At 44.4% G+C, this 15,132-nt stretch overlaps 1 protein-coding gene across 2 annotated transcripts; it reads left to right on the top strand.

Annotated features, from left to right (window-relative positions):
• The first annotated feature begins 1,112 nt into the window (after positions 1 to 1,112).
• Positions 1,113 to 11,042, top strand: pank4 (pantothenate kinase 4 (inactive)). 2 transcript variants are annotated; one of them, XR_013771884.1, is made up of 20 exons: positions 1,113 to 1,233; positions 1,700 to 1,782; positions 1,984 to 2,192; positions 2,566 to 2,749; positions 2,935 to 3,027; positions 3,152 to 3,305; positions 4,090 to 4,271; positions 4,424 to 4,505; positions 4,743 to 4,843; positions 5,804 to 5,959; positions 6,346 to 6,458; positions 6,673 to 6,760; positions 6,940 to 7,091; positions 8,328 to 8,383; positions 8,467 to 8,516; positions 8,701 to 8,805; positions 9,060 to 9,160; positions 9,317 to 9,385; positions 9,528 to 9,832; positions 9,959 to 11,042. XR_013771884.1 is itself a non-coding variant. In XM_079266179.1 (19 exons), exons 1-19 carry the CDS (start codon positions 1,155 to 1,157, stop codon positions 9,769 to 9,771), a joined length of 2,301 nt encoding a protein of 766 aa, XP_079122305.1. In that variant the 5' UTR covers positions 1,113 to 1,154; the 3' UTR covers positions 9,772 to 11,042. The 2 variants fall into 2 exon arrangements, 1 of the variants encoding a protein (XP_079122305.1); XM_079266179.1 differs by having other exon boundaries at positions 9,528 to 11,042.
• Positions 11,043 to 15,132: the final 4,090 nt, after the last annotated feature.

Genomic DNA, 15,132 nt, shown 5'->3' with positions numbered 1-15,132 from the left:
CTTAAAGTCCTATAAGTCTTCTATATCAGGATTGATTCAGTGAAATGGAAATTGGCAAATCTCAGCTACTTTCTGGTAGCACTTTGTGCTTGACTGACTGTTTACTTTGTAAAAGATTATTGACCCATGTTGGGTCTTCAAGTTTTCTGTTCTGTCACCAACATGTTCTGTTGTGTCAAGTGGCAACGAATATCTGGAAGTTATTTTCTCTCAGTGTAAGAGAGTTGGTTCACTGTGTTTAGCTGGTACTAAACGAGTCCCTGTGTACTGGAGCTGTTACCTCTACTCTATTTGAGTACAATGTCTTGAACTACACCTTTTTGCTGTGATGCATCATCACCACTTGTGCCTCTATGATGTCTATGGTTCAATATTGTTGAATACAAAACATCAACTGAATCTTCAGCTGTGTCATTTCATAATTTATTGACAACACTGTCTGATATATTTTTTTATTGGTGTGTATTGTACTGGACAGTAAAAGTGTGTATATACCTCAGTCTGTGGTCAACCGCAGAATCTCTCATTGGACACTTTATATTTCTAACAAAGTACAACTTGTTAAAGGGTTAATGTTCAACAGGCAAACAATTAGTTGAGAGAAGTGACAGGCAGCTGCTACTCCACCTATACTGCTTTCAGTCGTCATAAATTAGTAGTTTCGTAAAAATATAGCATTTGTTTTTTAGTCTATACCTGCCACACATTCAAATAATCTGTATGATTAATACAAAATAAAATGGCATTGTTCATTGTAACATCAAAAGATTAAAAAGCAATTTTTGACTTTTCTGATATGCACCAATTACATCTCAAAACACAGACCTGACAGTTGTCTACTCCTTTTTTAAATCATTCTTGACAGTTTTAGAGTAATGCAAATAACTGTCAATAAGTAATTTACCAATTCACTCTTTTAGATGTTTATCAAGTTATTTAAAAGAGTAGGAACGTCTTTGGAAAATGTTTCCGCGCCCCAATGTCTTCTACGTTTATGTTGGCGGAAGTGTTTACAGGAAAACTCACACGCCTCGCGTATGCCGATTGGACGACTGGGGCCGCGCACGTACGCACGGCGGCGCGCACGCAGCGTCATATCGTTTCCGACCATTGCGGAATGTGGTGGACTCCACAGCAGCACAAGTAGACACACCATGGATAAAAGCATTACTCTCCCTCCTGACGAAATATTCCGCAACTTGGAGAACGCAAAGCGGTTCGCGATAGACATAGGTACCCGGGAATATAAACGTTTTCTTTCTTTATTTAGCCACTTCTGCGTTAACACAGCGAATGTCCGTGTTTATCGTCCAGCTCTGCCGCAGCCTGATACTATGACAACACATGACTTTAAAGGAAAAGTAAACAAGACCACGCTGACGTTAGCCGCTTGAATTCGTGTCTAATTTGAGTTTGTTTGCATGCAAGTCCGTTTGCCTGTTTCAGGGTTATCTTTAGCTGATACAACGGACGTGTGCCTAACAAACCTGGCCGACTTTGACAAGTGCAACAGCGTTGGTGTTAGCTGCTAGCTAGCTGGTGCTGAGGTTTGTGTCGTCTCTGCTTAGCCAGCTAACGCTACAGTTTCACAGTTCACGAGGTTCAGAGTCTGATTGTCAATCCCGTGTGTTACTGGTTTAGCTTCTGCTGGCCAACGGGTTTCTTATCGGACATTGTCTGTGCTGTTTTGCTTGAACAGGGGGATCTCTCACGAAGCTCGCCTACTACTCAACAGTACAACACAAGGTGGCCAAAGTGCGATCTTTCGACCACACTGCAAAGGTAATAAACGTTATCTGGTTTACACCAGTGTCCTTGAAAGCTGTGGTGTCCCGGGTTACATGATAGCCTGCATAGTTTACATATGCTATCTTAACGAGTAGCTAGATCATGTTTGTTCAGAGGTTATGTTTCAAGCAGTATATATAATGAAGACTTCACCCCTCTCTCCTCTGTGTTACCGTCTCGTGCGTGTGTCTCCAGGAGGCTACCGGTGACGAGCTCTATGAAATATCTGTGCAGGAAGAGGTCACTGCCCGGCTGCACTTCATCAAGTTTGAGAACGCCTACATTGAAACGTGCCTGGACTTCGTCAAGGACCACCTGGTCAACACGGACACCAAAGTGATCAAGGCCACGGGCGGAGGGGCGCACAAGTTCAAAGAGCTCATCGAGAGGAAGCTCGGACTCAGGTGAGTGCACGGACCATTGTTTCAGAGAGAGGAGGCGAAGATCTGACACACGTTGACACATCTGACACATGTTGTGATGACAACACAGCATTCACGTCGTTTGTTCATCTTTCCAGTTAAATGTGAGTCTCGGGGTTTAACTCGGAGAAGGAGAGATAATAAATGAAATCAGATTTATTTATTCATTCTGCTTATGTGGGTGCAGACGGCTGCTCTGTCGAGAAAACTGCAAATCTGTAGTAGTACTGTCAAAACAAGGGAGATTGCACATGATACTCATTGATTTACCAGATGGAGGACAAACCAGTTAGTCTTATTTTCTGGATATATTCCGGCTGCCGATGATTCCTTCTAATGGTTTTTTTTGTGGCAGAGTGGACAAGGAGGATGAGATGACCTGTCTCATCAAGGGCTGTAACTTTGTGCTGAGGAACATTCCCCACGAGGCGTTCGTGTACGCCAAGCACGCCGACGCGGAGTTCCGCTTTCAGACGACTCAACCCGACATCTTCCCGTACCTGCTCGTCAACATCGGCTCCGGCGTGTCCATAGTCAAGGTAACTGCCCAATCCAAGTGCTGTCAGTGGTTCAGACTAGTAGACCCCCTGTTGAATCATTTAAAGAAGAGCAGTCAGGATTAGTGGCGATGTGCAGCTTTTTTATCGAAGCAAACTATTATATCCTGTTTTTATCAGCCAACATGCACGAAAAAGCAACATCCCGCTGTCTCCCTCTTCAACAGGTCGAATCAGAGGACACATTTGAGCGAATAGGAGGAAGCTCAATCGGCGGAGGGACGTTCTGGGGCCTTGGAGCGTTGTTAACCAAAACAAAGGTATCCTAAATAACTTGCTCTAGTGTTACTGTCGGGTTACAAGTCAACCAGTTACAATCGACTTCTCAGTGCAATATTTCGTTCCCTTAAACATCGTGAACTTTACTCTTTTTGTCTGCTGCAGAGATTTGACGAGTTGCTGCAGTTGGCCTCAAAAGGGCAGCACACCAGCGTCGATATGCTCGTCAAAGACATCTACGGAGGATCCTACGGGTCTCTGGGCTTGACTGGAGATCTTATCGCCAGCAGTTTTGGAAAATCTGCTACTGCTGACAAAGGTAGCACATGGGCTCATTGATTTTAAGGCTGCCCTGTAACGTTATGAATGTGTGTGTGTGTATATATATATATATATATATATATATATATTTATTTATTTGAGTATCAAAACAATATGTGGACTTGAGACTTGGTTGTAACCTCAAAGGGCAGCAAATGTAGTCAGCCTTGATCTGTGAAATATATATTCAATGGTGAGACCCCCCCCCCCCCTTCAAATGCGACACATTCCTCTGGTTCTTCTTGTAGTAAAGGAGTGTTCAAACGTTTTTTGATTGAGGGCCATACACAGAAAAATAAAAGCAGTTATGGGAAAACAATAGTGACTAGTTACACTGTTTCTAGACCAGAAAACCCCTTGTGCCATTGCATATTAATTTCAATCAAAATAACCACTCAACAGTTTAATGTTTGACTTGCCACTAGTTCATTGGTGTGCCCACATATTACAAGTATTTCTGTATCTGATGCTCTTAAATATAATTCAAATGTAAAATATATAGTTTCAGTTTGAGAAAATTAAATTATTTTCTCTAGTGAAATTATATTCTCGGTTATAACTATTGTTTTCGAATCGTTGTCCCAATGCTCACATGATTTTGTTATTGTGTAAACTTCCATTGAACAGAAGGAAGTTAGTCAGGAGCTTCCCAATATGAATACTGGACAAGTCTTACAACCACTGAGGGAGAGTTCCTCTGTTGTGTTAATGTGTCCGTGGCCGTATTTACATTTTCAGATGTCAGACCTTTCAGTTTCATATGACTCCGTTCTACATTGTAGGGTTCTCTAAAGAAGACATGGCCAAGAGCTTGCTGCATATGATCAGCAACGACATCGGGCAGCTGGCCTGCCTGTATGCCAAACTCCACAACCTGTCCCAAGTGTACTTCGGAGGCTTCTTCATCAGAGGACACCCTGTCACTATGCACACGATCACCTACAGCATCAACTTCTTCACCAAGGCAAGGCCTCCTCCTCCGCTGGCCTGAAAAACAATCTCAGCACATTCCACCGGGAGGTCACTGTGTCTCTGTGCCGTGGACTTGGTTTGTTATCGGCTCCACTTCACCTACGACCCAGTTTTGTAATGTCCTCCCTTCCTTTTGTTTTGTAGGGTGAAGTTCAGGCCTTGTTCCTAAGACACGAAGGCTATCTCGGAGCCATCGGAGCATTTCTTAAAGGAGCCGAGGAGGACAGTAAGGAAAAACGCACAATTCCATTTCTTACTTTTACATAATCACATTTAACTGCCATGGCAGAATCTAGAAGCACTGATGTTCTGCAAGCACCAATAACAGACGAAGGTTTGTCTGACGAGAACTGATTTCAAGCCGCCCAGCTTGGCTCCAGATATTTTCAAAAAACTAACGTTAAATAATAATGAAAAAGCACGATAATTCAGAAACCATGAATGTGTAATTGTCCCCATCTAGATCCAAACCAGTACAGCTGGGGGGAGAATTACGCGGGAAGCTCGGGCCTGATGAGCGTTTCTCCAGACATGAATCCCATGCAGCGTGCACGCAGCGGAACGGTGAGTGATCAGACCAGCACGCACCACAAGGAGCCCTCTGAGACCTCAAGACCTGTTCTCACTCTGCTGCTTTCTATTTCGCCCACCGTCTTCCAGAAATCATCAAATATCTGATTCTTTTTTTTACCTTTTTAATTTAACGTTTGATCTCCTTTCATGGAAACACCATCATCGCTGTTCTCACTGAATCCATGAACATCATAGAAATACATTTATTGATCTTTCTTTTCATTTCCTCTCCCCACACACACACACACACCGTCTACCTAACCCTCTCCTTCAGTTTACAGTAAGTATCTCCGTCTGCCTCACTGCTGTGCTCTGGTTTGATAACTGGTGGCTCCTGCTCAACTTTACACTTTATTTCTGTGTGTTCACTGCAGGGCTTTTTTTTTTACAGCTCAGCTTTGATTCTACTGAAAGTCTTGCCACTGATTTGTCCGTAACTAACTCATTTTTTGGTAAAATAACACGGTTTGATGTGTGTGACAGCCGCTTTGCTTTGTGGTACTTTGATCATAATGGTCTCCACAGAATGTCAACCTCTGTCGAGCATTAGCTGCCCTGGTATCAGCTCTCGCCACCCAAGTTCCTGCTTTCCCCGAGCTCAGCTCTCTAGTTTTCATTAGTGCAAACTGCGAATAAAATATTAGCTCATCTTTGTTGACTTCCCACATTAGAAAGCTATCGATGGATCCTTTAATGGAGTATCGATTGTGTCCCTCAATGAATAAATCTGCTGGCTTCCGCTAGCTTTTCAGAGTGAATCTTTCTCGAGCCTTCCCTGCTTTTTGTCGCATATTGCATCTTCCTCTCTGCTTTTTTCTTCTTCTAAAATAAGTACAAACATGCCTGAAATATGTCCTAGAATAAGAGAGTGATGGCTGGAGTAGGCTTTGGCGTTGGAGGAGCTGCAGCTGTGACAGCGTGGTGTCCTCTCTGTCTCTTTGTTGGGTCCAGTTCGACATGTTGGAGATGGACCGTCTGGAGAGGAAGCTGGTCAATCTGCCTCTGCTGCAGGACGCTTCATCGTACATCCCCGACACCGTGGACCTCGCCGAGGATGCTCTGGCCCGCGAGTACTGGCTGTACTGCTTCGAGGAGGCCCTCGACGGGGTAGGGGTGGCGGCTCGTGGTCCGGCGCTAAATGGCAGCGTCTGAAATGAAGACGTGCCGTACAGACACTCACTCTTGAAGGCACAGATGTATTGTATGAGAACGATGAATTTCATAAGTGAATGCGCAGGTTTTAAACTGATAATCTGCGATGGATATCGTCCTCCTGATCTGGATTTGTGTCTGTAAAACAGATGCACAACATTGTGAATTAAGGAAGAAGCTCCAACAGAATTTCTCAGTTACCATTTCACAGTTTGATATCGCGTCACATCTACGTTTAGCCAGTTAAACGCAAAATGAGCTCATTTGGTGTTTCCTACGAGGTCGTGAAAACATGGCTGATTGTCCGTGGGTCTTGTTTGTTTGTTTGTTTTCCGGAGCAGGTGGTTCAGAGAGCTCTGGCGAGTCAGCCCGACATGCCGGAGGCGGCCGAGCGAGCCGAGAAGTTCCGGCAGAAGTACAGACACAAGCTTCAGACCCTCCGCCACCAGCCTTTGTAAGACGCGCTTTAGTTTTTGTGCACTCGAGAGATATATTTTCAGAAACCAGCTCACTTTCAATGCAAAGTGTTAAAAAAGTCAGTTTAACAACGTTTTTTATAACTTTATGTCGAGCAAGAAATATCAAATATTGTCTGCATCAACCGCCGCAGCCCTGGTTGTGTGAATGTCTCTCTCTGGCTAACATAGAGCGCTTCTCTCCTCACCCAGTGCTTACGGATCCCTCACTGTCAGAAGCCTGTTGGACACCAGGGAGCACTGCTTAAACGAGTTCAACTTTCCTGATCCCTACTCTAAGGTCTGGGCCAAACCCCATCCACCTGTCCTTGTCTTCTCTCTGCCTCCTCTTCGCTGCTCTGGCTCTCATCTGATCATGTTTTCCACACCGTCGCATGGTGACGGTTCAGCTCCACCTCACGATGTCTGTATGCCGAGTGCTGTCGAACCGGCTGACTGGTCCCTCTGCTCCTGTTGCAGATCAAACAGAGGGAGAACGACATGGCTCTCAAGTACTACCAGAAGGCGGTGAAGTCCCTGGAGGAGCTGAGCTGGGAGGAGAGACAGTTCGCCCTGGTCAGAGGTGTCCTGGCTGGGAACGTCTTCGACTGGGGAGCCAAGGCTGTGTCAGAGTGAGCGGAGTTTGGGCAATTTTAACGTTGTTTTGAGAAGTGAGCCCGACTGCAAACAGTTGGCAGGAAACGGAATGAAAAATGTCTTAGAGCAGGGGTGTCAAACTCATTTTCACTCTGGGGCCACATCAGCATCACGGTCGCCCTCAAAGGGCCGGTTGTAAATGTAACCACTCCTAACATATTTAGTTTAGTTTCCCGGGATATCTGTGACTTCCACAACACGTACTAAGCAGAAATAGAGGTTATTGTTTCCATGGTTAATGGCGGACAGTTGAACGGCTTTCAGGGTGATAAGCCCCGCCCCCTCTCCGACGCGTCCAGTGCGAATGAACACAAATAGCCCCCGGTGAGACCGGCGGCGCGAATGGCTCAACTCAAAGTTTTTTTATACTCAAACATCTCCGCTCGATGTGAACTTTGAATTGGAACAGTACTTGGGCTGAGACTGATGACGTTTCACAAGTCCACGAGTTTACAAGTGCAGAGAAGTACGCATGTTGAGAAAGGCACGATCACTTGTTGGAAATCCTCTTTATGGGTTGTTGCATCTCCTGTCCACCTGTTGTGATCGTTTTAATGTCGGCACACAGACAACATGCTATCTCATCACTTCGACTTTCTATCTCATAATTTCGACCATGGGGATATTTTTATTTTCACATCTAACTTTTAATTTTTGTAAAAAAAAATAATAATAATAAAAAAAAAAAATAAAAAAAAAAATTTGGCGGATTCGCGGGCCACATAAAATGACGTGGCGGGCCGGATGCGGCCCGCGGGCCGTATGTTTGACACCCCTGTCTTAGAGGATGTAACGGCATCACAGTGATATACGCGTCTGTGTCTTTTGACTGTTGGAAGAGCAGCTGTGGCTATTCTCAACCAGAACCGCCTCTCTCTTTAAGAAATGAATTGTCTGAGTTTCAACCCATGGAAATGCTGTTTTCAGCCTCTCAAATATGGAGATTTCCTGCTTTTCTCTGTTTTATATCATTTCAAACTGAATGTCTTTTGCAGAGCAAGACATTTAAACTCATCAGCTCGGACTTTAACAAACTGGGATGGACACTTTTCACTAATTTCTGACATCAAATCAAACGATTTATCGCCTGACCTAGAACATCTGAAGATGAATGGTTGATTGCAGGTGCAGCCCTGGTCTCAATGGTTTGTTTCCACTGTAATGCAAACATCTGTCTTATTTTTGCACCTTTGTGTTTTGATGTTGTGCAGCGTGCTGGAGTCTGATCCTGAGTTTGGGTTCGAGCAGGCTAAACGACAGCTGGAAGGTATCCAAGTGTTTCTCTCCTTTTATTTTGACTCAAGAGAAACTCGTTTTTCTGCTCTGACTGACTCGTTTTGTTCTCCTCAGAGCGGCCGTGGCTTGTTGATACCTACGACCAGTGGTTTGAGAGACTAAAGGTCAGTCTCTTCCTCATTTCAAAGCCAAGTTATTCACAGTAGCATCATCGTGTTATCAGAAGCATGTGACGCTACCACGCGGCGTTTAGCACTAAGTAGTATTTGCAACACTTTGCGAGCGTGTTTCTGTGCTGTTGATGATGATCAGTGCTTGAATACAATCCATCCTGGTTTTCTCTTGCAGGGTCCTCCTCATAAGTGTGCCTTGTTTTTCGTAGATAATAGTGGAGTAGACATCATTCTAGGGGTGATGCCTTTTGTCAGAGAGCTTCTCTCTCGAGGAACGGAGGTAAGGAACTCTTAACATCATTTCAAAAAATACAAGAAACAGGAAACTTGGAGATTCATACGCAGTCAAAGCTCTTTTCCCTTAATAGGAATAAAAGATAGATGTTCCAGTATCGCCTGAATTAATAGTAACCATCTTTCAACAAACGTGTCTGTTCTGAACTGTAATCTTGCCGTGGTTTTCCCAGTGATAAGGACATCTTTTTATTTTTCATATTGTTCTGCTGCTCTAACTCTTCTATCGTGTATCCTCAGGTGGTGTTGGCCAGCAACTCTAGTCCGGCTCTAAATGACGTAACGAACGGTGAACTGCAGATATTGACCGAAAGCATCGCTGCTCTGGATCCAGTGATTCAGTGAGTGTTTACGAGTATAGACCACAGCTATTAATCTATCAGCTTTTAAAAGAACATCATCATATCCTGAGTACATATAGCTTTCTGTCCGATCTCATGATTTCACACATCAAGAGCTTTTGAAGTCAGGTGACCTGTGGTGTGTTTGTTGAGCAGGGCTGCGCTGACGGAGGACAGGTTGATGTTGGTCCAAAGTGGTTCCAGTTCTCCCTGCCTGGATCTGAGGTTGGTTTTACGGTTTGGGCTGTAAATGTCCTCTTTCAAAAGCCGGATCTCTGAGCTCCTGGTGCACACTTCATTAGACGTACTGTGTCGTGGTCATTTTAGTGCAGAATAAGTTTCATCCTCCGTCTCTTTCTTCCCACAGCCGTCTGGACAAAGTGCTGGCGATGGTGGTGCGAGAGCGGAAAACCGACCTGGTGATCATCGAGGGAATGGGCCGAGCCATTCACACCAACTACTACGCCATGCTCAGCTGCGAGAGCCTCAAGATGGCCGTCATCAAGAACTCGTGGCTGGCCGACCGCCTGGGAGGAAAGCTGTTCAGCGTGGTCTTCAAGTACGAGGTGCCGGCGGCCGGCCCCGACTCCCCGACGCTGACGCCCTCGTGAACGCGGCGGAGCTTCGACAGGGCGGGCGAAGTCCAGCAAGCGGAAGGGATGGGCTCTGAATGTAAGGATGATGGTCGCGTACTGCCACTAAGTGAATGAACGGAGGGTTTTAGAGGTGACCATTGGCAGGGAGGTTTTTACATTTCGGTTTTTTAAAACGGCGTTGATTTCAGCTGCTTTCTTGCAGGTCCAATATCCTGTACTATCTACTTAGTTTGCTACCATCATTACGTCCCATTGATCTCCATCAGCGTCTGCAGCTTGTTTTTCGTGCCGAGTCATCGCCGGCTGCGTTCGTTGAACTTCAACAGACTGTTGTGACGGATGAGATCATCAGCTGGTGGAAAAATCAATGAGAAGCCCTAATCTTTCATCAGCCATCGACATGCTGCCAGCACACAGCGCTGCGTGCACCCATACGGGCAAACGTGATGGCAGGAGTGTGTTAGAGAGAGATTACAGCGTTCAGCCGTAACACTTTTCACATAAAGTGTATTTCATGTGCCTTGAGTTGAGGCCAATGTGATTCACCCGTTATTCACTCGGATTGCTTTTAATTCCTGTCCACGGTGAAATACCACACAAATCTCTACTTGTGTTTCCCAGCAATCTCTCGCCAAAGACGAGGAGGAATCTGCTGTTTAGTTTCTGATTGTTCTTACTGCCAGTGAATGCATTGAGATTTAAGAAATGAATCACTGGAGCTGTTCAGGTAATCAGGGAAAATGCTGGACCAGTGGGAGAAGCGGCGCTTTGTCACAAAGCGAGTTGGTCGTGTTCGTCCACAAGGTGGCAGTATTCTACTGCGACATCGTTCTTTTTCGCTTTCCTTTTTACCGAGGTGCTTGGTGTGAAAATGAACGCCACACATTTTCAGGTTGAATAGTTGTAACCGCTGTAGTGAACTGGCATGTACAAGTACACGCTGTAATCCATCCCTCAATCGCAAACTACATGCAGTTGTTTGAAGGCAAAAACAGTGCAGCAGCTAGTTGTAACGAAACTCAGACAAAGTGGCTGAACGTTTCGGTGGCTTCCTCGTCAAGATCTGATTTTGAGGAAGGATGTGATTTAAAAAGGTGAAGAAAAAATGCCTTGTTTTGGCGTGAACAGTTTTCACAAAGTTACAGTTGCTTGATATGACAAATACAATGTTACAATGTGATATGTACATACAGTATGTGATATACAAGTGTGTATCTAGATACATATATAAAAATCATTTGCATCACTTCAGTTAAGCACAATCGTGTGTATTATTCTCCTGACAAACGCTTTTAATTAAATGGTGAAAACCCTTTCAATTCCTGCCTTTCTATGTGTTCATTTCTCTCTGCATGTATCGGGGGAGGTTGCAGCCGTGTAGAGGAAAGTTGTCCCATGTTTGAAGAAAAAAAATAAGCCCAACATGCCCCTGGCGGTATGAAGCTCGGTACGCAGCGGTTGATGCCTGCTGGGGAGCTGTGGGCTGATAATGCATGAGGAGGCCTGGCAGGGGGTCCTCCTGCTTCTCCTCTTCCTCATCACTCTGAGTGCCAAAACACACACACACGCACACACACACCAGGTCTGCAAGACACCCTCATGGGTTTAGTGAAATCTATGTGTAACATACGTAAGCTCTGTCCTGGTTTTAGCTTTTTTTCTCTCTCCGCATCGGTACACTCATGGACGCTTTATGAGACGAAGGACGCACAAAGAGACCTCAGTGTTTACCTCCCATCCACACTGACGCTCCGCACACACACTGCAGCAGCACGTGACGGGTCACAGTCTCAACAGACGAGTTCCTGCAGCTGCAGCGGGACGAACAATTTCTCGCCATGGCTTCTTTTTTTTCTTCTTTTTCCACCGTATATAACTTTCCAAATCACAGGCGAGTCTCGTAACACCCGGATGCCAGCGGGCCCTGAGAAAACAGTGCCGCATTGACTGCAACTGTTTGCATAACACAAATTACTGTAGTTACAGTAAACAGTGATTTCAAAAGACCTGTTTTTTTTCTCGTGCTTCGAATTCAACACAGGTAGCTGAACCTTTTGTGGCTCCTGAGTAACAATAACATCAATTTGATTGGTCACGTGACCTGCCACGTACAATACGGCACTTTGTGTGTGTCACCGCTGTTTGGATACATGTACATACAGTTCCTTGTGTCTCATGGGTAATGTATACCTTCATTACAGATATATGTGAGGGAGTTACTCTTTATTGAATATGTTAGTTTGAATGTCGCAGTGTGGTATCAGTCATAAAACACTAAAATGTTCTTCAAATGCGGCACATTCCTCTGGTTCTTGTAGTAAAGGAGTGTTTGATTGAGGGCCATACACAGAAAAATAAAAGCAGTTATGAGAAAACAATAGTGACTAGTTACACTGTTTCTAGACCAGAAAACCCCTTGTGCCATTGCATATTAATTTCAATCAAAATAACCACTCAACAGTGTAATGTTTGCCTTGCCACTAGTTCATTGGTGTGCCCACATATTACAAGTATTTCTGTATCTGATGCTCTTAAATAGAATTCAAATGTGCATCTCTTGAGGTCCTTCTTGATATATTATGTCTAAATCAGAAGTCAAGTTAAAACAGACAGAAATAGCCAAATATTGGTTTATGACCGTGGCTTAAGCGCCCACTTGAAAGATTAAATGCACACACACATAAACATAAATGTGTCTAATATTAAGATGTAACAGACCGAGAAAGCAGAGATGGTAAAACATTGGTTTGTGTGCCGAGAGGTAAAGATCATTTCACTGAATTTGGTCAACGTCTATAGTGTTTAAACAAGGATGTACATACAGTGTGATTCATTAGAAAGATGCACAAGCCATATTCTAGTTCATTTTTTGTTTTCAGCTTCTGCTTCTCCGATGGCTTTCAAAAGTTTTCATGCTCAATCTCAGCAGGTGGCGTTCGTGTGTTTCAACTGATTCCGGTTGGTTGTGATGTGCAGTCAGCCCGTTGTAGCTGGTGATGTATAGAAAAGAAGCCTATAACACCAATTTGTAATATTGTTCGTGAGTCTATTTCCCACCGAAACTTTCCACGTTTCCACGTGACCCCATGCAGGTGGGAATCACTGATCTCCATAATCCACCCAGAGAACAGAATACCTGGCTCTCCTGCAGAATCTCACAGGAACTACAGGGGTCCCACTCAAATGCCATCTTCTACTTTAAAGGAGCTGCTGACATCTTTGCTCAGATTTGCCAGACTCTGACTGCGAGCATGAAGCAATGCGTGGAAATCTCGACTTGAAATGGAAAAGCCAATGAAAGTGTTTTAATGTCCTTTTTAAGTATCAGGAATATTCACCGAGCCTCTTTAGAAGTTCTTTACCCGCAAACCATAACATAAACACATAGATACATCATGAAAGTTGTACTATGTGTATGTAACAGAGTCTAATAATCCCACAGTGCAGAACTGAGATGAATTCACTCATTAATACCAGACGTTTGAGCACCCAATACACATTTCTATAGGCATTTTAAATGTGTTATCTTGCGGCAGCAGACCCGGTCCCCGTGTGTTGCAATCACACTTCACTAAGTAGCATGTCAGCATTGTTTATAGTCAAACCAAATGAGTACAATAAAGCCTGTTTCATTGGGCTCAATAATGCCGACAAGCTTCTTTCTTCTTTTTTTCAGGGGCGGACACAGAAAATGAAAACAAAAGTTCTAAATGTCAACCAATTCCCTCAAGTGATTTATACCCATTCTACGAAATGTAACAGCGTTAAGTCTGTCGGCACACAACAGGCTCACGGTGTAGATTTAGAATAAGTCTCTCTGGCTCTCTGCACTCAACTGACTCTGCAGGATCAAGACAGAACAGGCCGTGAAAACAGCAGCTACAGGCCGTTTCCCCGCGGAGGTCCACCAAACCAAGCTCACTGCCGAATGTTATTGAGGGTTACTTCGACTATTTATTTCTTTTTAATTTGATTCGTATTGAGGAATAAACACCGGTTCTTGTTTATTTTCCTCTTACACAATTAAAGATTGATGTTTCAGCTGAAGGTCTGACATACACTGCATGGACAAAAGTATGTGGACACCCACATGTAGGCATCCATCTGCTGCTATCACAACTTCCCACTGGGGTTTTGGGGCCTGACTGCAGGAGCATTGGGGAGGTCCAACACTGGTTGATCAGATCTGGCATCCCACTTCATCCCCGAGATGTTGGATTCTTGGCTGCGGCTCCAACTGAGGACACAGAGGTAAATATTACATCATGGCCAGATATCGTCCTGGCTGTATAGCGGACACCACCACAGAAGAGGATTTGACTCGTGCAGCGAACTTTACAGTCGTGTAGTTGAGATTGAAGATGGCCGTATGGTCCGAGAGGGTGCCGGAAGAAGGGGGGGGGGGGGGGGTAGAAAGTGGAGAAGGGGACCTGATTTGGCTCTGCAGCTTGTGTGATGAATGAATGAATGAGTGAGTGAGTGAAACCTTGATCAACAATCATTTTCTTTGTACAAAGAGCATAAAAGAATATCAAAGGAAAGTCAAAAACTACAGCAAATGATATCACATACAGCATGAAATCCATCCCATCTCATCATGAACAAATGAATTTTAGCGATTTGAATTACGTTCCAGGTAGTGAGGAGAAGCTCTGAAACATGATTTTGACCTTCACGTTGGGAAACAAAACCCACAGGAAGTATGAAGTGAATGAACAAGTAAAATAAATCCCATGCTGCAGGGACCTGCTGGTGTGGGTGGAGGGTGGAGGTCCTGGTTGGAATGGTTTCTGCCAGAGGAAGTTCTTTATGGACATCACTGCACTAACAGCGGTCGAATTGCATTGTGGGTAATGCAGGCTCCTTGTTTAGACAGCACATGGGAGAAGTTTGCCTTCTTCCAGACATCTTTAGGTGTGCGTTTTGACAAGGAAGAGGAATTCGAGGAATTAAATAAAAATTCTAAGTCTTTGGTTTGATCTTTGATCTTTTTTATAAAACAGTCTGATGTTGTAAACGTGTAAATGCCAAATCAGTGAAGAACTCTTCTAATAGTGCAGCCTAAAAGAAAAAACACCCCAGATCAAAACACACACAAGGATGAAAGGATGAAGGATGAAATTGGGTCGATTGAACCCGGTTGAGGACATTTCTGGACATTCACATTCAGTGGATGTGTGATGTGACAGGTTTGACAGGCAGTGGAAAAATTCTGATGCATCTCAGCCTTTCGTCATCTTGGTCTCTACCTCCGGGAAATCAACATAAAGTAGGCCTACAGGTACTACTAACAACACTAACTCCACTTATTGCTGCCTCCGCTCTTGCTGGGACAAGCCTTCGCCGACCCGTCAGCCCTCCCTCCCTCCCTCCCTC

This window comes from Melanostigma gelatinosum (assembly GCF_949748355.1).
Source record: "Melanostigma gelatinosum genome assembly, chromosome: 3".
NCBI lineage: Eukaryota > Metazoa > Chordata > Actinopteri > Perciformes > Zoarcidae > Melanostigma > Melanostigma gelatinosum.
Note: the sequence above shows the minus strand (reverse complement) of the source record. Positions and strands in the feature narration are given on the sequence as shown.

Bases quoted from the DNA above. Each gene is read 5' to 3' on its own strand.
- pank4 (XM_079266179.1), top strand. From the start codon at position 1,155: ATGGATAAAAGCATTACTCTCCCTCCTGACGAAATATTCCGCAACTTG. The intron at 3,028-3,151 runs GTATCCTAAATA...TGTCTGCTGCAG, and splicing joins CGTTGTTAACCAAAACAAAG to AGATTTGACGAGTTGCTGCA. The intron at 8,384-8,466 runs GTATCCAAGTGT...TGTTCTCCTCAG, and splicing joins GGCTAAACGACAGCTGGAAG to AGCGGCCGTGGCTTGTTGAT.